The sequence below is a fragment of the Rousettus aegyptiacus genome, unplaced genomic scaffold (assembly GCF_014176215.1).
Source record: "Rousettus aegyptiacus isolate mRouAeg1 unplaced genomic scaffold, mRouAeg1.p scaffold_m13_p_5, whole genome shotgun sequence".
Taxonomy (NCBI): Eukaryota; Metazoa; Chordata; class Mammalia; order Chiroptera; family Pteropodidae; genus Rousettus; species Rousettus aegyptiacus.
This window is the reverse complement of record NW_023416308.1, coordinates 82,778,409-82,803,074: the sequence shown is the minus strand read 5'-3', so window position 1 is coordinate 82,803,074 and position 24,666 is coordinate 82,778,409. Positions and strand designations below refer to the sequence as shown.

The 24,666-nt window shown below is 36.8% G+C and overlaps 1 protein-coding gene across 5 annotated transcripts in view; it reads left to right on the top strand.

The window, feature by feature from the left end:
• The window catches only part of SBF2 (SET binding factor 2), a 364,550-nt gene that overhangs the window by 318,326 nt on the left and 21,558 nt on the right, over nt 1-24,666 (top strand). For 2 of the 5 annotated variants that reach the window (XM_016147353.2, XM_016147354.2), the window contains exons 27-33: nt 658-854; nt 2,947-3,087; nt 3,953-4,048; nt 12,537-12,721; nt 15,897-16,073; nt 18,230-18,331; nt 19,063-19,248. In XM_016147353.2, the coding sequence (XP_016002839.2) occupies nt 658-854; nt 2,947-3,087; nt 3,953-4,048; nt 12,537-12,721; nt 15,897-16,073; nt 18,230-18,331; nt 19,063-19,248 (1,084 nt within the window). Of the gene's footprint in view, nt 1-657; nt 855-2,946; nt 3,088-3,952; nt 4,049-11,125; nt 11,201-12,536; nt 12,722-15,896; nt 16,074-18,229; nt 18,332-19,062; nt 19,249-24,666 lie in introns of all 5 variants that reach the window. The other 3 variants (XM_016147355.2, XM_016147356.2, XM_036220406.1) reach the window with 2 other exon arrangements.

Genomic DNA, 24,666 nt, shown 5'->3' with positions numbered 1-24,666 from the left:
GAACTAATCTTTTTTGAAAAATTACTAACATGTGTTAATAAAATATTTAAACTTTTGACATTTGAACATATTGTTCTCATACCAGAATACATTTTGTTTTCTTTTTAATCCTTTCACCGTTATCGGACGGTCTAATAATAGTGTACTCTATTCTCTCTTGTCATTTCAGCAATCTTATGAGTTGACAATTTGACATTAATACATTAATCTTACAATCTTTATTTCAAGTTGATGAAAAGTAATGTATAAGGCAAGGGAAGGCATCAGTTTAACAGAGACAGAGGCCTTTTTAATAATTCTATGTAACATTTTTATTTTCTAAGCTTAGGTTATTCAGCAGAAATCTGCAGTATCACTAAAAGGGACTTATTTAAAAAGAAAAAAAAAAACAACAGATTAATGGGTGAGTCAGCTGTTTGTCCCATCTAGGCCTTTTCTTCTCAACCCTGAAGAACTGAGTTGAGACTGAGTTCCATGTTTGAAATGTATGCCTTACCCTTCAATAAATATGTTTCCTAGTCTTAGAAAATTACTATGATATTATAATATTTATATTCTTATATTCTCTCTCTCTTCTGCTCTCTCCATTTCTTTTCCCTTCTCCTCCCCACCCTCCCGCCCCCCAAATCATTCTTTCTTCTTTTCACGTCCCCGAAGCTATCCTGGCCTTTTAGTTGTACCTCAAGCTGTGCAGGACAGTAGTTTACCAAGAGTAGCCCGCTGCTATCGACACAATCGCCTGCCTGTCGTATGTTGGAAGAACTCAAGAAGTAGTACCCTGCTCCTCCGATCTGGAGGATTCCATGGGAAGGGAGTAGTTGGTCTTTTCAAATCCCAGAACTCCCCTCAGGCAGGTAAGCATCTCTCTACAGCACAATTATGATCCTTTCACTTTAGAGTATTCCTAAAAATAAAAGAAGTAAAATCTGGGAATGCCAGTTGTTGCCTGCCATCAAGCCTCTCACACAGAAACTCTCTCACTGTGCTGTGTACAACACGTGCAGCTTAAACAAGAACTGTACTGACAATGTGGGGCTCCACTTGGGATTTAACATCTTATTTAAAATGTCTGTCTATATTTGGATTTTAATAGAAGTTAATATGATAAAGTCTTTGATTCTAGTCTGTTTTCATTCCAGCAAACCAGAGTATCCACAGATGGAAACTAGTTTATACTAATCCTTTTCTTTTCTTCTGGGAAGCATTCAAAAATATTTAACACCTTCAGAGGCAAGTAGGGATGCTGTCCCATGTGATAGGTGATGTATCCTGTGTCATTCCTACAAGTCACATGCATGCACAGAAATAAGTCAGCAAGCTAATGAGCAACATGCTGCCTTAGGAGCTCTGAAGCAAAGAGGTGTTTAGGAAGCCAGAGGGTGGCCAACTTAAGAAAATGGAAATAGTAAGTGCTGCTGTCCCTTTTTCTGAGGATGGTTATGAGTACCACCGTGTCTGAGGTCCTGAAGTCAGTCAGGAGCTATATTTTGCCGACATTTCTCATAACTTCTAACTCAATTAAATTAAACACTGGGCCACTAAGATATCAGATCCAGTTTAGGGATGGCTACATTCTTTCCTCTTTCAAAATGAGGTAAGTCAGGTCATATGGTTCAGCAGGTAAAACTGTGCTTTTTGATATGTCTTTTATTCATCCATTTCCCTCCCGAAAGTTAAAAGTTGGCCAGTGTATCTTTGATCATTCAGTTGACTGAGAGCAGCACATATACAACACTACATATTTTATTCTACCTGGCTTGGGGTGTCAACATTGGTACAATTGAAGGCAGTTGGCTTTTAACTTTCTGCTCTAAAGAATCTTCCCAAGCCACGGGGCAGGTATAATAGAACATAGTATATGTAAGTTACATTAAGTGAAGAAATCATTTCAGGAGCATTGATGAGTATATCACTGAGCTTTTAGTTGGAAAAAATTGAAACTATTTTATCCCACTGGTTTCTGATTTTTTAATAATATAAATTTACAATATTTCATATTTTTGAGCTTATGCATTTGCTCACATTTTAAAACCTTTGAAAATGAGTTGCATTTTACAACTGAAGTGATCAGGAAAAGTTGTGTCAGTGTAAATGGCAGTTTTTTTATTTTTAGTACATAAAATAGTGATGCATTTTATAATCAGTTTATAAAATATAATAATGTCATCTTGAAGTTGATAAAATATAATAATATATTATATTATTTCCTATTCAGGTTGTAAGAAAATTTGTTATTTGTTATCCTAGTAAGTCCCTTCCCATGTCCCTTTAACGTGCCTGAGCCAACTATAGTGCTTTGTTTTACTCCACATACAAACCCAGCTCAGACTCCTTCCAACCCAGAGTTGGTCTCACAGATGTTTACTCCTGTGCATACTTTTTGCCCCTCTTTTAGAAAGACCAGGGAATCTAGCAGTTGCTGCTTCTTTCCTCTCCCCTCCTTCCTCCACTCTTCGCGCAGACAACCCCTGCAAGTTCATGTTCCCTGTTAAGCTTCTGTGACAAAATTGGAATAAAGCTACTGTATTGGGAAGTTCTAAGCTCTGCCCACTCTGGGATGCTAAAGGAACCTGTTCCATCCTCTGCTCCCAAACAGTAGCATGGACAGGATGGTTGGGGGAGATCACTGAAGAGAAACATCTTTTGTGAATCTTCATTTTGAGTTTCTTGGATAAACAGAAGCTCCACCTGTGCTTGAAAGGACAGCCTGTGTTGGTTTTCCAGACCTAGGCTCTTCCTGGGAGGATGATGAGGCAATCAAGAAGTAGGTGTGGTGAAACCAATATCATAGGAGGATTAGCCATTTAATAGTTTGGAGCTTTAAGTGGGGCTGGTTTCTATATTTGGGTGTGGTTACTTGAAGACTCTATATACAAAGAATAAGCAAATATATATATGTTTTATTAACATAGAGACTGTTTTATTCAATTTTTTTTTCTTTTATAGCTCCTACCTCCGCTTTGGAATCTTCCAGCAGCATAGAACAAGAAAAGTACTTGCAAGCCTTACTAAGTGCAGTTTCTGTGCATCAGAAACTCAGTGGCAATAACACCCTTACTGTCAGGCCAGCACTTGCTCTGTCTCCAGGTGAGATTTGATAATACTTTACTTCTTGACAACTGTGAAAAGTGAGATTCATTCCTAGGGTTAGTCTCTTTAGTTATTTGCACTATTCGTTCAACATGACCCCTTAAAATTTTGCCTTGTGGAGCTATAACTTCAGCTCCTTTTACTTAAAAACCAGGGTAACCAAATTTAGAGATTCAATTATTTTCTTTTTAAAAGAGTAATAGGAGAAGAGGTGGGAAATATAAAGTCATCTGGGTTTTTTTTTTCCTAGACTCTTTTACATAGACTAAAATATTCTTACAAGGTTGAATGTATAAGTTGAACATCTGTTTATTAAATGTATATTTATTAAAATCATCACGTGTAAGCTTAAAATTGCCAAAATTTCTATAGCTTTTTATGATTTGCAGTACAGTTTGTTTTCATTAGATTTTGATGAAGCCATTAAGACTTTTACTAATATTTTGTTTCAGTTATCATGTGATGGAACCCCAAAGGGTTCATGTAGAGGTAACCCTAATCTGTTAGACACAGGAGCATGTGACTTGAAAAGTTGGTCTCCTTGGCTTAATCAGCTATTTGAATTAGCTCAACATAAGCAGAAAGTGGCTTTTCTTGTAAAGTAACACCATGCATGCCTTGCTTCATTTATCATTAAATTCTCTGATTGCACTTGCCAAACCTAACTCTCTATAATCTCGCAAATGTGTGTATCTGAGAAAATAGTAACAGTGCCTTGTTATCTCTATTACAGCTTTAGATACTTAAAAAGTACAATGTTTGGCAGCAATTAGACATGCTACACGTGAAGATAACTTTTTGTCATTTGAGTAATGTTAACCCGAACGACATGGTTTTTGTTCTTCTTTTTGGCTGACTTTAGGGACTGAAAGGAGGACTTCAAGAATGTCCACTGTGCTTAAGCAGGTAGTGCCAGGACATTTGGATGTAAACCCATCCAATAGCTTTGCTCGAGGAGGTTAGTAAGATTGATTTTATAATTGAGCACTGATACAGCCTTAAAAGCAGAAAACTTTTTTCTAGGTAGTAATACTTTAAATCAACTAATTATGGTTCAAATTGTTTTTAATTACCCTTTTCTAAATGAATGACCAAACTTATTACTAGCATGGTGACAGATAAATTTAGCCTCTTGGGAAAAGAGGTATAATTCTGAAATCTTACATATTGATGAGTTTGGAAGTTTCAGAAGATGAGGGGAGCATGTCTAAATGGTGAATCAGCCCTGGGAGTACTCCATGACAAGGGTCCCCAGACCCCAGGCCACAGACTGCTAAAAGTCCATGGCCTGTTAGGAACTGGGCCCTCACAGCTGGAGGTGAGCGGCAGGCCAGCGAGTGAAGCTTCCTCCGTATTTGCAGCCTCTCCCCAGCACTAGCATCACTGCCTCAGCTCCACCTCAGAGCATCAGGCATTAGATTCTCATAGGAGCACCAGTCCCTGGTGCCAAAAAGGTTGGGGTCCGCTGCTCCATGATGCTTCAGGTTTGCAGGGTAGAACGACTGATCACAGAAGCATGAACAGTTACGAAGAAATGATCCCATACCCAAGGCTGTGCCTCCAATGCCTGTTATTTTACTCCTGTTCTCTGAAATGTTACTTTGGGGAATAAGAGAGAAGGTAGTCCAGGTTACCTTTTTTTCCTCTGGGCTATATAGCTGCTGGCATGTCAGTAAAAAGAAAGACTGAGCATGTTCTCTTTTAGCTTGAAAGGGTGGTCTACTTTGGTCTCTCGAGGTTTATGTTGGATTCTTTACTTTTCAGATGAAATTCCAGACCAGGTATCTTGATCGTAAAGTCCTACTACTTCACAATGGACTCATAGAATCTTACTCTTCCTCTCACTCCTATTCAGTGCTGAATCCCCTTGAAAATGTACCAAGTATGTGATCCTGGTTCTGCTTAAACATCACCAGTAATGGGAAACTCGTTTCTTCCCAAAAATAGTCCCTTGCATTTGTAAACAACCTCTTATTTGTTAGAAATTCTTTCTTGTATTGTTCTAAAAATCTACCACCATGTAACTTTTACTTATTGACCCTACCTCTGCCCTCTAAAGTTAGAAAATTCTAAATCTAATCTCCTACACTATAGCCCTTCAGAATTAAAAACTATTCTCATCTTTTTCTCTCTGAGAACTTTAGTTAACTCTAAATATCCCCAGTTCGGATGATTGCAGTCCACTGGCCATTTTTTTCATCCTATGGATTCTCCACAATATTGAACTCAGGCTTCCTAAGATTACATTAGATATGAGGACAGCCTCATCACTATGGTGACTCATATTCAGATTAATATTATTTGTAGTGTATCTGCTTTACACATGCTGTTCTTAATAAACTAGTCTCAAAGGTTAGTTTTTGGACCTAAATATACTATGTACTATACCTATAAAATTTCATCTTTTTCAATATGGACTATTTCTTGTTCTAGATCTTTGGATCTTGATTCTTTCTACTGCTGTATTAACTATTTTTCCAAGCCTCTTGTCATCCATAGATTTGATCAATGTTCTCATGTGATCTTTTGTTTGAAAAAATGAGAAACAAACCAGAACTAAGGACAAAAGCCTTCAACGAAATAATATAGAGGCCTCGCTGAAGAAAGAGATTGATCTGTTCATCTGTACTGGTTAAGAGTCCTACTAAAACTCACATTGGCTCATATTTCTAAATCTCTGCCCATCTTTATAATCTGATATTTACCAATCTTTCAAACTGTTAACTGTATCATAGAAGATTTTATGGTTAGTTTTTTTAGCATGACTCATTATAGGAATTAGTGCCTTTTCATAATAATCTATTTTAGAATTTGGTTCAAAATCAACATAAAGGCTTTATTTTACAAAATTTACGTTTTTCCTTTCTGAAAACCAAGATTACTATGCACATCTCCTGGCAGTCATATTGGTTCTCTGGATACTTTCTTTTCTACCTCATTAGAACTTTCTGCTAGTGTAGGATTTCCTAAGTTTTCAACCTTCTTCAGTCATCTTCCTAACTAGACCCTAAGGTCATTATATTATTTTGCTAGGGCTACAGTAACAAAGTGCCACAAACTGTGTTGCTTAAACAGCTATTGTCTGACAGTTCTGAAAGCCAGAAGTCTGAAGTCAAGTTGTTGTGAGGGTTGGTGCCTCAGAGGCCTGTGAGGAGTAATCCGTTCCGTGCCCTCCCCCCTCGCTTCCATGCTTTGCTGGCATTCTTTGGCATTCCTTACCTTGTGGAAGCATCACCTAGATCTCTGCTTTCATCTTCACATGGTGTTCTTCCAGTGTGTCTGTCTCCAAATTTTCCCTCTCTGTAAGGACACTAATCATGTTGATTAAGGCCCCATCCCACTTCAGTATGACCTCCTCGTAACTGATTACATCTGCAATGACCCTACTTCCAAATAAGGTCACATCCTGAGGAAAGACTACAACATATAAATTGGGGAACATAGCAGTTCGACCTATAACAATCGTGCATAGCTTTTATCTGAATTTTTAAAATAGTGTTGTTTTAAAGTTTAAGATACAAACTCCATTCTTTTTATCATTTCTTTCTTCGTCAATTTGAACTAAAAGATAGTATAGTGACTTTCTCCTAAGAATCCTGATATTTCTATCACCAAGTCATCTTGTAGAATTTGGTTCAAGGTTCCTGTTCCCCTTGTTACTTTATTTGCCATCCAAAAGTGTATATTGTCATCAAGGCATGTCAACAGCTTTTCATTTAACTTTAGTAGATTGTAGTTTCCAGCGTTTGTGTGGTTAGTTGAAGCCCTCTCACCCCGCACCTGGCTCTTGTGTTTTGCCGTTATAAACTTTCTCAGGCACACATTATCTGTTCTTCCATTTGGCCAAGTGACCTGTAATATAAATTTTAGCTACAAAACTGTTTCTCTTTCTGTGTTGATACCTAAGGCTCACAGATATTCATCAATCTGTTTCAACCATGTTATCTCCTTTTTTTATATATTGCCCTCAGACTCATGGCATTTTTATAGAAGGGATCCCCACCAGTGATTATGTTCTAACTATGAGTCCTTCTTTGTCCTTCTCAGAGGTACCTGGAAGTGTATCTTTACCTTTAAGGGTTAAATTCCTATTTAATTTGTTTCTGATCCGTTCTATGTGTAATGAGATAATAATTATTACTTGACACCTTTCCAAAATATTTTCTTCTGGAAATTACTGTGAACTTAGTGTGTCTCTTATGACAACCATCATTCTGGTATCTTAAGCTGGGATCCAGAAACACAAATCTTATTCTTTTACTCCATCTTTTAATTCTTTACTCCCAAAGCCTCCCAAATCTTGCAGGGTCTCAGTGATTAATCGGAAGGTGAGATACTCCTATTTCCTGACACCTTCAACTTCTTTTCTTTGATCTCTTCTGGTGTCGTCATTCCTCCTCACAGAGTTGCAGGAAAGGACTGGTACAAGCCAGTTTGGGAAGTCTCACACAATTTCTTATTGACATGACAGGCAGAGACACACACTCAGGGCAAGGCTAGGCAGAGACACTTAAACGCCTCACGTGTAGTTCCCGTTCTTGCATCTACCACCAAGTACAGAGTCTTTTCATTCTTCCAGAGAGCTGGGCACCACTTCTCCAGAAGTTCCTTATTTACCACCCTGTGTGGGAAGAGCTTCCTGTCTCTAAATCTTCCTCTTAACCTTCTCTTTTATTCTCTTCTGTGTATTTTCACTGGGTTTTTGTTTTTGTTTTTGTTTTTCCCATACCTTTTAATTGTCATAGAATCTTAGTTCCTGGTTTCCTTCGTATATTATTCTTCTGTGTACCTTTCCCACTCTGATGAGCCAGAGTTAGATTGACTTCCACCTTCTCTCTCACCCTTTTCTCAATCAGAGTAATCACTTTGCGTTCAGTATACGTGCTGATGAATTTCTTTACACAAGTGCCAGTTAAGAAAAAGTGGATATGAATGGATCACATTACTTCTCACTTTAAAATTAAACTAGATTTTGAGCCCCATGGGGGAAAACGCATATACTTACAACTTGGATAAATTATTTTGTGGAGTAGAAAACACCATGAGAAAATTGGTATGGCCTCTTAAATACAAAAAAGCAATAGTTAGGTATATTTGAGAAGTACCCACATGGAGGCAGCTTTTTAATTTTTCATCCTTTACATTTCCATGGCCCTTTTACGTTCTTCTACATGTATTATTTTATCCTTGAAATAACCTCCAGAATAGGTATTTTAAGAGGCTCTGAGATATGAAATGACAAGATCATGTAAGCATATAAAAGCATCAGTGGGGCTAGGATTAGTTCAGTCAATTTCAGTGCAGCATTCACTGACTATAGTCTGTATTCACGCACTGCGCTAGGCTAAGGTCACATTGATAAATACAGTACTCTACCCCCACGTCCAACCCAAGCATCTCTTTTCCTTCTCTTCTTTATTTGGTCTGAACAAAGTGGAGGAAACAACAGCAGTGCTTAGGAAACACGGACAGATCAAGGGTCACATGGTTGCTTAGGTGACAAGACAGTAGGAGTTTGGTTCAGACATTCAAATTCAAACCACAGGTTAAGAAACCTTAATTCTTGGTGTCTACTTCCGTAAGATGGAGGTAATAGTATCTAGCTTTATTTATGAAGAATAAAAGAAATAATATATGCAAAGCACTTAACTTAGTTACTAGCTCATAATAGGAGCTCAATAAATGTTAGTTCTATTATCACTGTTGGTTATCATCACTATCGTTGCCTTATAATACTCCACTAAAATGGGAGGAAAGTTCACATTTGCATTTCAATGCTTTAAGCCAGGTTGGAAGATAGAGGGCATGTGCTCTAAGTCTACATCAACACAGTAAGAAATACATTTTATGTCTATATGTATACATACATATTCATTTTATATCACAATTCAAGTAGGACTAAGTCACAATGCAAAATGTATATATACTAAAACAAAAGTTTCATGAAACAATATTCATTTATATCCCATACAGTGCACATAGTATATTCAGTCTACTCTGTTTCACATTTTAAAAAATACTTATTAGACCTACTAAAGTGATCTTAGAAACCACTAAGGGGGATGCCGCAGTTTCAGAAAACATGACTCCAGGCCAGTGTTAGAGGCTCAGGACAATTTGCCACCTAGGAATCACCCAGGAAGCTAAGCAGACCTCACCACTAACACAGTAGTGTAATTCCTTTGGGCAACACAACTGCAAGATGGAATTACAGTTCTCAAAGCCTGCTGCTGGCCCCATATCAGTGCAGGCCATTTTCTTGTTGCGAATTTTCTGCTGCATGATAATTGCTTGGCAGTTTTTCATTAATGAGCCTCTATTTGGAGGAAGTACTTATTATTATTTTTTATTTAATACCCCTCTTTTTTTTCTTTCAGGAAAAATAAATGAGTTGAAAATATAGTAGAAGACCACAATAGTTTACAGTATATTCATTTTAAAAAAGAAAACAATCAAAATTTTTAGTACCTATATAGAAGGCTCTCAGCGTGGATACAAGAATAAATATGGTTAAGTCCCTACCCTTTGGAGCACATAGTCTAGTAGAATAAAATATGCAAATAATCATAATGCAGTATAATCAGAGTTTAAATAGAGCTCTCTACAACTCTGGGGCCAATTAGGAATGGTTTTCAGAGGGATTCTCATTGTTTCTGGATCCTATGGGATAAAGATTTGTCAGATAAAGAAATAAGATAAATCATTCCAGGTAGAGGGATTTGTTTAGGGGACGGTATTTCAAAATCAGGAATCAAACATTAAAATTTCCTTGTAAGCATTTGATGTCCCATATCCAATAGAAAAGCTCAAAACTTTGGCAGAAAGGAGAGCAGTTGCCAGCACACAGCCGCCCTTGTGCCTTTGCCATGCGGTCCCAGGTCTCCCTTCTGTCTTGCGGTAGCATTCTGTGTGTGCAGTCAGCCAGCACCTCTGCAGACCTTAGCATTCCGACTTCCTTCGGCCACTGAAGCCATCAGTTCCCTTAGTTTCTTGCTTCCAAAGGAGTGAAGCAGAAATGAAAAATCACTTCTAATGATTTTTCTTTTATCAAATTATGGCATATTTTGTGCAGTGTTGTAATGTATAGCTTAATAATACCGCTGTTGAAATTCAATCCTGAATAAATACAGAGACAGTTTCATTAATTGACTTGAGCAGTTCCTTTGCTCAGGACATAATATAACTATGACTTAGTTATATTAACCACTTTTGTTATTACCAGGTAAAATTTGCCATAGTCATGAAGTGCTTTCTTTCTGTTGGGGAAAAAAAATAAAATAAAAATAAAAAATGATATTACTCAAATTACAAAAGTATTATCTTTAAGACTGCCCATCGTTTTGGTGCAAGTAGGGATTTTAGGAGAAGTCATTACTTCAATCATCACAAGCTGTACTTTTAGTAGCATTGAGTATTGTCACAGGGTCATGAATTTTTGCTGCTCATAACTATGTGTTTATGTAAAATAAATATAATTTCCAAATGAAAAGAGAAAAAAGAAGATAATGTGGCAATTCTTAATGCTCTATTGCAAAAACATGCTCTTAGTTATTCCAAATGGTTGCTAGAGCTTCATTCCTGATGTGATGACCTTGCTCAAAGAACAGACGTGTGTACGACACATAGCATTTGCCAATCAGCCTCCCTTAAATACTAGGGCCAATGTATTCCTAACATTTACCCCTTCCCTAAATTCCTTAATTTTATTATTGTCACCAGCGGACAACTTCAAAAGCTTGTTCCATTTGGTATAATGTTCCAGTGGCACTCTCTGCTGTGGTGTTCATTTCATTGCGCTTATGTTTATAAACAGGAGCTGAAGTTTCATTTAACAGGCACTCAGTTCATCTTTTTTGTGTGACTGTGCAGCTTTTATTTGTTAACCAAATATTCTACTTTTATTATATTTACACTTTTCCACTGTTAACTTAATTATAAAAAATTAAATAACCTGTTCTTCTCTGACTCAATTTGCTCTGATGTTTGCTGCTATATGCATTTCATTCCTCCTTCTGTCTTTAATCTTACCTACCAGTGCATGGGTTCAGAGATAAATGTTTTACTCAGTCAAAACCCCAATCTTCAACTAAGGGAAGAGTCCATAATCAAGGTACTGTATACCTGTCCTGATGTGTCACTCTTTTTAACCATCTTCATATGAAAACATGTGTTACAAGCAATTTTTTTCACATTCGTTCGTCAAATTATCTTTTATTCTCACCCACATTCTGAATGTCCTCTGTGATTTTATTTATAAAACCTTCCCATAATATATAAGACAACCTCTTGGTTATATAGAAAGATTTATCTATGCTAAGCAGAAATCACCTATAAAACTTTTTTTAGCAACTGGTCTCTTGCCCCCATAAATGCTTATAAAGAGAGAAGCAGATGTGACATTATCATAATGACTTCTGTTCACTAGAAATGTGGCTTGATTTAACACTTTTCAAAGTTTAAAGCTTCTCAAAGAGCCTTTCCAAATCTAGAGAAGAAAACCCACTTTGGAGAAGCAGTGGAAGTGTCTTGTACCCCTGTGACCCCACCACCAAGATGAACACCACAGTCTGTGGACATTTATAAGGGTCTCCGTTGTTGTTAAAGTGCTGAAGTGCTAGTCAAACTTAGACTTAGTATATGCCTTTGTGTTTGGATATTTCATATTTAACAGTCTCACCTGCATCTAGAAGTCCTTGATTTTCTAATTAATATAATTAAGATCACAACATGAGATTCTTCTAACACCTTGCTTGGTCTTTCCCTTAGAAGACATCTGCTTCTGACTGTAAATTTTAAATAGCACCTCCTAAGATTTAGTGAAATGTGCATACTGACATTAGAACTTCTCATGATTTTTCATGGGTACTGGGGAAAATGAGTATAGTATAATCAATCTTTACTAATTTTAAATTACATCATTTTGGCATGATACGCAAATATTAATTCTAAATCCAGCCTGAGATTTTCGTGGGTTTAGCAAAGTTCTAATGTTTTTCTTAATCTAGATTTCTTGTTGAATTGACTGACTAAAGCAGAAGAATCTTCCTTACTTCTTTCATGAAGCCCTGAGAAATGAAGTCACACTACCTTCTCTTTAAGGCTTCATTATTACCTCCTGCCTGCATTTTTTGTATCCCACTCTTTCTAATTATGATCTCAGTATTTACTTATAAATACCTACTTTACATCAATATACAATAGGATTGACTTGAGTGACATCTTAGGTCCTTCCATGCATAATATTGTATGATTTTGAAATGCTATATTGAATAATGCTTATATGTTGCAAAAATAAATGACGAATAACCAATATGATCCATGATTACCTAGATTAATTAACTTGCTGTTACCTCTAAAACTAAACCTACAGAGCATGCATCTTTTTCCCTATTTGGTGGCATTCCCACATCAGATTACCTCACTCAATTATTTTGGCTTTTGTGAAGGTGTATGGGCAAGTCTCCGCTCTAGCACTCGCCTGATCAGCTCTCCAACATCCCGCATTGATGTTGGCGCCCGGCTGGCAGGCAAGGATCACTCGGCCTCCTTTAGTAACAGCACCTACCTGCAAAACCAGCTCTTGAAACGCCAAGCAGCCCTTTATATATTTGGCGAAAAGTCACAACTAAGGGTAAGATTTCATTTTCTCACTTAGAAACTTTATAGATATACTGTGAATTCTTAACCTGCAGTTAATAATCTCAAAAAATTTTTAGGTCATTATATATGTATGTATATATGTCTACATATACGTAAAATAGATAGATAGATAATAGATAGAAGTAGGTAGATAGATATGCATGCGCACATGCATATTTATTAGCCATAAAAATAAATACTTATAAGCATAGATCAGCATAAACATCAGGAATATTAGAAAGTACATACAAAAAAAAAGAAATAATTAGGCTTATTTAAGCTGAGTTTTTTTCACTACCTTAGTTCCGCTTCCATAGGAACTTGTGCCCATGGCAGAACAAAAAATTCCGTTGTTATAAACCTATTGACAAACAAAGCTACAGGAAGGTAGAAGGGTGAAAAGACTATATAGTACTACATATGGAGCAAGGGCAGGCAAAGGCTATCTTTTCTAAGTTACATTTTTTGGAAACTTCACAAGGCTATATATATGTAGCCATAAATCCTAGGAAGTGTCAGAAAATTCAAAATATTAGATGCTAATCAACTATATTCTTCCTTTCAAATTATTATGCTAAAGAGCTTCACTATGCTCAGGTCTCATAAATTATGATAGTTTCTATCTCCAAAACCACCAATAATTTCTTAAGTTTAATGGTTTTTTGCAATTCACACATTACAAAATAAATTTTATTACTACTGACAGTTGTATGGGAAATAAAGTATTTGTTAATTCAAAAATCCCCTCAAAAGTTCAGTCCAGTACTCAGTCAGCTCTGGAATCTAGACCGACCTTCAGTTGAACCGTGGAATGGTGACTATGAGCAGGATCCCACATGCTTGGTCCTCAAGTGCCAGTGACTGAGTCATCTCTTCTGTGGCAAGCTGGCTTTGCTTGCTCTTTTCCCACTGCCTAGACTGCTGCAATCACTTAGTCAGCAACCTTGAGGTTACAAAGCATGAAACAGCTGGGTAATACTCAATTTCTTAATACGCACACGTCTTATGATACAGCATAAAATTTTATAGCCAGGAAACAGAATACCTTTTAACAGCTGTCCAGGGTTGCCAGCACAGCCTCCTTGGCATCAGCATCTTTCCCAAAGTAAAGTTTCCACACTTAAGCGCACCACTTCTTCATGATCTAAGGACTGTCTCTTGAATGCTCACCTCTGCTATTCCTTTTATACATCAGTCCTCAGATTAGCTGTATGATCATGCCTATGTGAATAAGACTGACCACTTGGGACCCTTCCTCCTTTTTTCTCTCCCTCCCTCCTTTCTTCCTTTCTTTTTCTTTCATTTTTTCTTCTCTTTCTTGTTTTCATTTTTTTCTTTTTCTCTTTTATCAATAAAAAATTATATTTAAAAAACACAATTTCACTATCCTAGCTCAGTAGTTATTAGGATTTTTGTATATTCCATTCGGGTTTTGCTTTTTATTAAATCAGTTGCATCTGTAGAGTATGGGTCCATATCTGTCTGATTCTAGCTACATTCTAGCTAGCACAGTGCTGTCTAGTTGCAGCTTTGCACCTTATTCTTCCAACAAAGGAAACATATAGGAAAGCAAATAAGAGTGACTTATTCTAAATAATCTTGACTTAGTCTTATTTACCCTTTTAAATTCACGTACTTTAATACCTTATACTTAGTAACAAATTCCTTATGACCTAACAGTGTGCCTCAACACTGTGGTTGGTAACTCCTGGTTCATAACATAGGCATACCTAACATATTTGTATTTGGAATGGAAAAGAACCTAGTTCTCCTGAGAAGTAAACTATCTTTTATTTATTATGTTTTTTTTAAAAAAAAACTAATATAAAAGAGCTAATGTATACTGCTGAGTTCTTCATCTCAAGCCACAACATGCTTCCACATTGTATAATAGTCTTCATAATTACTTTAATCACTACATAACACTCCATATTATTGGATATTTCCGTTTCTTTATCTTCTATATTTAAAATTGCAGTCATATTTTCAAGTGTATGATTTATTATTTGTTTGACATACAATGAGATACAATTCACTAGGGAGCTTTTTTCTACATTTTAGATTATTCCTCAAAGTAGAATTACTAAGACAAAGTTTTTTCTTGATACATATTAGAAATACTATTTAAAAAAAAAAACTTGGAAGTTTTTGCTTTTTATTTTAAAACTTTAATAGGCCTTTTTAAAAGTACTCTAAAATAACCAATATAAAACATCAAATAGAGCCTATGTATAAGTCCTTGGCAGCAGATATTTTTAAATGTGGTAAAATATAAACAACATAAAATTTACCATCTTAACGTGTACAGTTAGTAATGTTTAATACATTCACATTGTTGTACAACCAACCTCAAGAAAGCAGTTTTACTCTTAGAAAAGCAGAGTAATTTGGGCAGAATGTAAGGAAAGTGGAAAGAATATGAGAAAATTAATTCATTCTTTAGCAAGAGAAATTAGAGAATTTTTAAATCTTCAGAATTGGGTAGCTAGGTTATCAAAATAAACTAGTTGGGTCATCAGTTTAGCATTCTTTAATTACAAAAGCAACCCCACATGGGAAAATTCCATACAGATTAAAGATATAAATGATAAAAGATTTTTAAAAGAGTAACTACAACATTAGCAGACTTAGGGTAGTGAGATTGTGGTTTTTGTTTCATTCTCAATGCTTGTCTCTACTTTTTTTTTTATATCATTGCTTAATAAGAAACAGATATGTGTATGTCTACAAACCTAATGTGTAGTTTTGGAACATCAGCAGTATATTACCTTTTAATTACAGTGTACTTCTTGGGGAGACTTAGTTTACAGTTTTGTATTAATCATACTACCCATGTATCGCTGGTTTCTCTTTAGACGTCCAGGTTCATGACCTTAAAATTGGCTTATATTTGGTGTTATAAGCTCTATCAGGTTCCAGCCTACCAGTAGTCTCTTCGAGTTCACAAAATGACAGCATGCCAAGTCAAACTGCTAGGCCTCCCTGAATGTCTCTTTCCAGCAATACGGATACGTGAGCCACACAAGATTGATTTTCTTGACTCATTGCATCCTCTGCAGCTACTTGGCCTCAGCTGACTGTATATCATTAAGTATCACCCTGTAAAAAACATTGCTCTTTTACTTATAGCACTTCATCTGCCTAATTCTCTGCATTTTTATCCACAGAACTTTAAATTAGAATTTGCTTTAAATTGTGAGTTTGTTCCTGTTGAATTTCATGACATCCGACAAGTGAAAGCCAGTTTTAAAAAGCTGATGAGGGCTTGTGTCCCAAGCACCATTCCTACTGACTCAGAAGTGACCTTCCTGAAAGCCCTGGGAGACTCCGAGTGGTTTCCACAGGTAATGTCTGGAGCAACTTATCTCTGAAACTCAAGGGTATGCAGAATTGATCATTTAGAAAAAACACAATGCATTCTCCAGCTATGTGACCATCTGCCCTTCATTGGATGTCCTCTATAAAGAAAGGCCCTTTGGTTCCAGGAAACCATATGATATGGGAGAAGAGAAAAGAGAATTCTCCATCTCTGGGTTATCTCTCTGTAAGTGAAAACTTAGTCTCCATAGGATGCTAAAAAGGAGATTATTCTTTTTAGAAGGAAACTTTTTGATACACAATAAAGAGCGTGTGTGTGTGTGTGTGTGTGTGTGTGTGTGTGTGTGTGTGTGTGTAAGGCTCCTGCTCTGTTGTCAGCAGAGTGAGGATCCAGAACAGAATGTGATTTGTAGATGACTCCAAAAGCCTTTCTCTCTTACTTTCTCACTTTGCAGTTGTATCTGCTTTTTCCATGTCTCTAGACTTTAAATTAACCCCCAAAACAACTCCCAAAGGCACATTGAATGCCCTGAAGCCTACCTAAGGTTTAGGAAAAACCTCATATCCTTCCTTCAGCCAAGTCAAACTTGGGATGTTTTTAATTGAACTCTTACTAAGAAATTAAGAAATAAGTATGCCAGCACACATAACCCACATGTCTTCCATACCACAAGAAGAAAGGTGTTTATGACATGAATGTTTTACACCCTGATGCAGACCTTTAGCTAAGAGCATCTCTGCAATGTAGCCTTCAGTCTTGTCTTTAGGCCCCTGATACTGTGCCCATTCTTCCTTCATCTCCTAGAGGAGTTCCCAGCCCCTCTGTCCCTGCTCCTATGCAGCTCCAAGTCTCCTGCCTCCCTTGAGGAGGAAAAGGGTTGTTTTCCACAGTATATTGGACTAAAAGGCAAAAAAAAAGCCAGAAAATTATGTGAGTACCCAAGGCAGTGACTATTCTTAAGGTACTTAAACCATATAAAAACTACCCACATATACAATTAACTATAAATCTATATCAGGATATATTAATTACTATTAAGGCTATTTAGGATGCTTTGAGTACCCATGAAAGGAGCTGATCAATACTTCCTTCTGTTCCTAAGCTATGTGTCCCAGCCCCAAACTGTCCCTACCACACAGCCTATCTTTACTTCTGGTAAATTCTGTGTCTGCTCCTTATTCCAAAGTAGATCCATACCAGAAGTTAGTGACTAAAAACAGTAGAAAACAGTGCCCTGCTTGGGATATTGGCATTTTAAAAGTTAACTCAAGCAAATGCTAAGCACAAGAAAATTCAGGACTGGTAATAGCTGTCTTATAGGAACAGTGAGTTGAGGAGCTTCCTGTTCCTGGAGAGGACGTGTGCATTGTTCCTGTGTTTAAAATAGCCTAGCTCTGTTTAAAATAAGGGGTGTTTTGTTTTGTTTCTTTTTGTTTCGTTTCGTTTTAGTGCAGGGTTGGATTTATTCTACAAATTATGACAAGTGATACTTAAAATATTTTTTAAAACTAGAATGTTGCACATTTGGTTTTGAAATCTGTATTATCTGTTCATTCCCTAATTGTTCATTAGGGACTATGAGTAAATTGGCTTGGCTTTAAAAGCTGAGCACAAGTATAAGTTTACTTTCCATTTAATACACAGTACAGGCCAATAAGTGTCTTTTTTTTTTTAAGATATAACTCATTTATCATAAAAGTCATCATTTTAAAGTATATAGTTCAGTGCTTTTAGCATATTCACTAAGTTGTGCAACCATCCCAATCTAATTCCAGAAAAATTAAGAGTATCTGAAACAGAACTTACCCTACCATCATAGAAAAACAAATTGTAAGGCCAGTAACTCTGTTGGGAGTGTTACTTAGAATCTCTCTCACTTTCTCACCTTCCCTTCTCTTCCACTCTACGGAATTATAGCTCTTCTAGGAAACCATTTAAGATCAATTTATATCATTATGTATCCCTAGAACACATTGTTTTAAAATGTGCCTATTAAAACTATGTCATTGTTTAATCTTGATTTAGACAAACAACTTTTAAGTATTTAAAACTTACGTGGTTCTTTTGTCTAGATATTTTATCCCTAACTTGTTTGGTAATCTGAGGTTGATAGCCAGTCTCTCTGTCCTTGGTACACAGAAAGTACCTGGTCTAATGATGACCTCTTTTCTTGTCTCTTAGCTTCACAGGATAATGCAGCTAGCTGTGGTTGTGTCAGAAGTACTTGAGAACGGTTCCTCTGTTTTGGTCTGTTTGGAAGAAGGCTGGGACATCACTGCACAAGTAAATTTACACATATTTTCAGATATTTGGTTTTTCATTGGCATGAATTTATATTTCAGTTCATTTGTTTTTTAAGTTCTGCAGATGAATCATTTGTACAATAACTAGTATGTATAGACAGAAAAAGTCCTGTGTTAAGCAGTACCTGCTCTCTATCAGAAAGCTCTGTGCCGTGCGCTTCCAGGCCCTATGTAGCCTAGAGCTCTGGCTTGGAGCATCAGGTTCCCACACCACAGATGCACCACACAAGCATACAAGTGGAGCTTTGACCAGCAGTGTAGCAAATGAACCATCCTTCTCCGGTTTTGTCAGTTCTTTCCCTGGTTCTCTTTAAGTCCCTCCTTTCCTCACTCCAGAGTGAAAGGCAAAGTACGGATATAAACTACAATAAGACATTTATCTATACCTGCCAAAAAAAGTAGCTATAGGTTTGAGCTGATTTTCCAGTCCCGTCAACCTAAAGGAGAGCAACAGTCAGCAAACTGGCCAGGTGAGCATTAAAATCTGAATTTCCTGAAAGAAAACATGTAGCCAAAATGAATTTGACTTATAGTTTTTACTGGAAAGTTTGTGGAATTAATTTGATTAGTTGTCCTGGAGCAGTTAATGAACTGCTGCCCAGGTAACTTTGCTTGTGATTTAGCTATCATCAAAAGGAAGTGCTTTGTCTTAACAAAAGGATTCTTTTCAGAACTGAACATAATGAAGTATCCATCCTGTTTGTGCCCTAGGTGACATCTCTGGTTCAGTTACTCAGTGATCCCTTTTATAGGACACTTGAAGGCTTCCGGATGTTGGTCGAAAAAGAATGGCTCTCTTTTGGTCATAAATTCAGTCAGCGGAGCAGCTTGACCCTCAATTGTCAGGGTAGTGGTTTCACTCCAGTCTTCCTACAATTCTTAGACTGTGTACACCAGGTAAGTAGAGCATCTTAACTTGACTTAATATGAAGGAAAGGAATGGACTAGCATGTATTAAGCATTCCAGTACTGTACCAGGTACCTTCATGTTATTATAACTCTGGCGAAGTTAGCCATTAGACTTGCTGAAATCTCAGCCATAGACTCCTGGGAATAGAGAAGAAAAAGAACTAGTTGGCTTTTTGAACTAGGACAGCTGAGCTGGCTGTTGGACTGGCCCCCAAATGAAGTGGCCAGCACTCTAAATTATCATCTCCCAAGAAGAGGAGAAAATTTGGGCTTGTTCTCCAAGAAGGTTTGACCTCAAATAGACCAGAGAAGAAATCTAGGTAATGGCAGAGCAGGAAATCCAGCATGTGGTCTTCCCCGTTAAGAAGGACTCTAGCTTGTGCCTGGGAATATAGGAAGTAGAACCTAACCCCTCAAGAAAGAATCAGAGCTCAACCAGGCAAGCCTATGAAATTGGGAACACTGGCTCGGTTCTACTGGGTGAGCAAATCAAAGCTCAGCAAGAGACCAGACAGAAACCCAGGTGTATAATCCAGGCAAACCCATTGGGAGCCGGGTGAGGGAGATGTGAATGCTCTAGTCTCCCTCCCACCTTCATCTCAGGCGCATCAGATAAACCTTCCTCTTGGGTTGCTGGTCAGGATTGGGCTTGAGAATTAGATGGCACTGAAGCTGTACGTTAAAGGCATTGGCACTGGTGGCTAAACTAGCCTGGGGAAAACAGCGTTGACATTCCTAGCTTTGTTTCATCTGCATCACAACAGTGATTGGGTTCTGGCATGTCAGATATATTTGTCAAAACAGCGAGCCTCTTTGGAGTACACTGGTCTCAGCTACGTATTAGAAGGGAGGGCGAGAATGTTTTCAGGAAGATGAATTGAAATTAAGTCTTCCGTAGAAGCCAAGTTGGTGTATGGTTATGTTCGGTTTGGCTTTTTATTCCATTAATTACTTAATCAGCTTTTTAATTCACTACTAATTCTTAAAAATTATTTAAAGTGTATAATTCAGTAGTTTTTAGTATATTCAGAGTTGTGTAATTACTGCAATCCATTTTAGAATATTTTATCATTAGCAGTGACTTTCCATCCCCTCCCCTCACTCACCACATTTACACACACTGGTAGTTACATTTTTGATAGCTCTAATCAGCTTCTTAAAGAAAAGATCTGTCAATTCTGCCTAAGCAGCATCTGGAGAAGCTGGTCACAAGGTCAAGATTATACTTGCAAACTCTGCAGCAAATGGAATACAGTAGGTCCTCAAATAACATCACTTTATCCAGTGTTGTTTCATTATAATGTTGACAAGGAAAAAAGTCAGTTCCCAGCCGGGGCCACTGTCTGTGTGAAGTTTTCACATTCTCCCCACATCTGTGTGGCTTTTCTCCAGGTACTCTGGTTTCTTCCCACATCCAAAGGATGTGCACGTCAGGTGAATTGGCGTGTCTACTTGTCCCAGTCTGAGTAAGTGTGGGTGTGGCTGAGTGGCCCTTCAGTGAAGGCACCTTGTCCAGGGCGGGTGCCGGGCTTGCTCCCTGAGCCATTGGGATGGGCTTCAGCCACCTGTGACCCTGAACTAATAAGGAGATTAGAAAAGAATTCTCTTACTTGTTTTTATTAGTCTTTATTAAATGTATGTATAGCTCACATTTATTTCAATGTTTAATATTAGAAGTGTTTTTGGGTCTTTTTTTAGTTTAGTGATGTTTTTATGACTAGAAATATCCCATAGAAACTTCTGTTTATATTAGTTAAACTATGGTAAAATCAGTTTCATTATATATCATTTCACTTAAAGTCAGTTTCCAAGAACCTGTCGACAATGCTAAGTAAGGACTTACTGTATTTTTTTCTGTTTGAATGTTAGCTTTTTTATTCATATTCCTTTTGGAAAATAGATAATGGAGAAGTTTGGAGACGATTGTCTCTGAAATGGAAAGCTTAACTGAGACCAAAGGAGAAGAGCAGGCATCTTTTCTCACTTCTAAATAGGTGGAAGCATACGAATTCTTCATGAAAGAAGTACTTCTTACTGTCTTTCTTACTGTCTTATTGTGCTTACCAAATGCACTAGGTTATGTCTGCCTCCATGCCTGTGTACCACTACTACTAACAATCATTACTAATACTTACTGACTGCTTGCTATGAGCTGGGCACTGTTCTCAGCACTGTATTTTATTTCATGATCCTTTCTAAGTGATCTTTGAATCTGTTCATGATCCCCTCATTTGTATTCCTAACGAACCATGTATAGACTTCTTTGGTAGCATCTGTAACACTAGGATATATGTTTATATGTCTATTGCCTTCTACTTAAACTGAGAATTCTTGGGAACAGAGACTATATCATTTTAGCCTTTATATCCCTAACATCTAACACAATTATAATTCAGTCTCTAGAATGGAGTAGACCTTGAATAAATATGTATAATGAATGAACCAATGAAAATTTGAATGACCACCTTGATCAGGCTCTCACACCCTTCATCAAGATCATCTAGAATATTCTAAGTATAGTTGTTAGCATAATCTTCTAAAAGCCCAGAAACGATGCTGTTATTCTCTTTGACAAAAATCTTTAGAGCAGACAAACAAAAACTTTCACCAGTTCCACATTTCTTAAAGAATTATTGTTCCTCATATTCATTTTGAATATAATGTCAAAAGTTTTCTTGAAGTTCTTAAGGCTGCTCACTGGAGGCCAGTGTTATGTTTCAGCAAGTACACACAACCAATTTTTGACCACTGCATTGAAATAGTATCACTGTTTATTCACTTAAACACTAGATGAAGCAGTCGTCTGTCTTTTAGTGTCTATGGTATATGAAAATGCATGTCTTTATTAAGATTATCATCCTTATAATGTAGTGTTCACACTTACAGGTCACATAGGAACAGAGACTAAATGAGGGAACATCAGTGTCACGTCCTCCACCTAAATCTGACTCTGAGGCATAAATTCATTGAGAGGAATGGCAGGTATTATCACCCATGTAAACTTTTTTGAATAAGAATCAAACCGAACCAATGTTGACATTTTTTTTTAATAAGACTTAAACGGAGAATAGGCTGTTAGTGTAACAACCTTGTTTACCAAGCCTTTTAAGATAACATCCATGGGCATATAGAAATGTCTGTGTTTTCAGTTTTATATGTTTTTATCCTAAAATAAACTTAAGAATTTTTTAAATTTCTGCTGAGATAAAAGTTTATGATTGTTCCTTTTTTATTTATCATGTCGAAGGAACATCCTAAGATTTCACAAAGCAAAACAGAGTTTAAAATAAATAAGTTTGCTGCCTCTGCAAATAAGGGGTTAAGACTCTAAAGACAACTTCTCCCACAGAAAACAATTATAAAACCTAGACATGGGGAAAAGATACTTTTCAACAAATGGTATTGGAGTAACTGGATATTTCTTTGAAAAGTATCAATCTTGACCCTTACGTCATTCATGAAAATCTATTTAAAATCGATCATAGACCTAAGTGGCTAAAGGAAGTTCCTCAAACAGAAAGTAAATGATAAAAGAAGGAACCTTGGAAAATAAGAAAGGAAAAAAGAACCGAAAGTACAATATGAGTAAATACAGTAGACTTCTCTTGAATTTTCTAAAGTATATTTGATGGTTGAAGCAAAAATTGTAGCATCGTTTGATGTAGTTCTCAACATATGTAGAGGAAATGGGGGATGGAAATGGAAATAAGGTTTCTACACTTCACCGAAACTAGTAAAATGTCAACACCAGTAAACTGTAAGATACAGAATGTAATACCTAAAACAGCCACTACGAAAGCTATATAAAGAGTTACACTCAAAAATTCTATAGATCAATCAAAATGGAATTCTAAAAAGTATTCAAGTAGTCTACACAAGGCAGGAAAAAGAAAACAAAAGAAAAAATAGAACAAACTGAAGACAAAAAGTAAAATGACAGACTTACGCCCTAACATAACAATAATTACATTAAATGGAAATGGTCTAAATATATCATGACCTAACAATATACTATTTATAAGAAACTCACCTCAAATATAAAAGTATTGTTTATAGATGTTTATAATAACCAAAAACTGGAGGCAGGGAAGGACAACATGCCCTAAGATAGCCGAATAGCTGAAAAAACTGTGGTATATCCATACCGTGGAATACTACTCAACAATGAAAGGGAACGACTGTGATACATGCAACGACTTGACTGGATCTTAAGAGCATTATGCTGAGTGAAAAAAAAGGGCAATCGGAAATGGTCACACATTACATGATTCCATTTATATAACATTCTCGAAATGACAAAAATAGAGAATAGAGAATAAATTACTGGTTTCCAGGGTTTAGAGACAATGGGGCGGGGGAGGGAATGGATATGACTATAAGGGGGTAGCATGAAAAACAAATCTCCATCAACTGGTGAACAGATGAACAGATTCTGGTATATGAAATAGTAATATTCACAACAACATGGATAAATCTTAAAATCATGATAATTGTGGGAAAAGACAGATAAAAAGAACTGCACACTATATGATTTCATTTATATGAAATTCTATAAAAGGCATGCAGTTACAGAAAACAGATCAGTTGTTGCCTGGAACTAGTGGTCAGGAAAAGGAATCAACTGCTGAGGGGCACAAACTATTTAGGATAGGGAACGTTCTGTATCCTGATTGTGGTGGTTACACAATAGGGAATTTGTATTATATATAAATTAGACGTCAATGAACATGAAAAATTATTTTTAATTAGTAAGTCCAACATTTCAGTAAACTGGAGTTTCAGAAAAAGAAAAGAGCAGCTATCTAGCAGAGAAAATTGAGTCAGTGCGGTGCCCAGAGAATATTTATAAGCCTGGCTGCCTGCTTTCTGGAAGCGGAGCAGGAAATGGATCCAGGGAAATCCCAATTAAGTGTGCAGATTTTTACTTTTTCCATGCTTTTTTTAGTCTCAAACCCCATCATTAACCCAGTTATATCTGGTGTTCCCAAGTCCAAAGTTTTTCAAGTTTCATTTTTCCAGAGAACAAACCTAATCTTTTGATTACAATCACATGACTACATGGGGCAGGAAAGGACCTGGAGGTCCCCCCACTGCCTCTATGGACGTAACCTGTCCTCATTCTTAGTTCTCATTTCACCCCTGTGTATGTTGCTCAGCACTTGGGCCTCTGAGTCCTGAGCTTTCTGGGTTTACAGGGCAAGCTGTGACCTTCTCAAATCATTCTCATCCCAGTGTAGCTTCTCATTTTCTATCACATAATTGCAATTCTTCATTCTATTTTCCATCTTTCAAAAATGTACTGAATTTTCTTGGCCAGCTACTATCTCCCCTCCTTTTCACTCTACCTCCTTTTGGGATTTTTATCTTTTAAATTTTACTTGTCTTTAATTGAAGGAGAGCTACAGA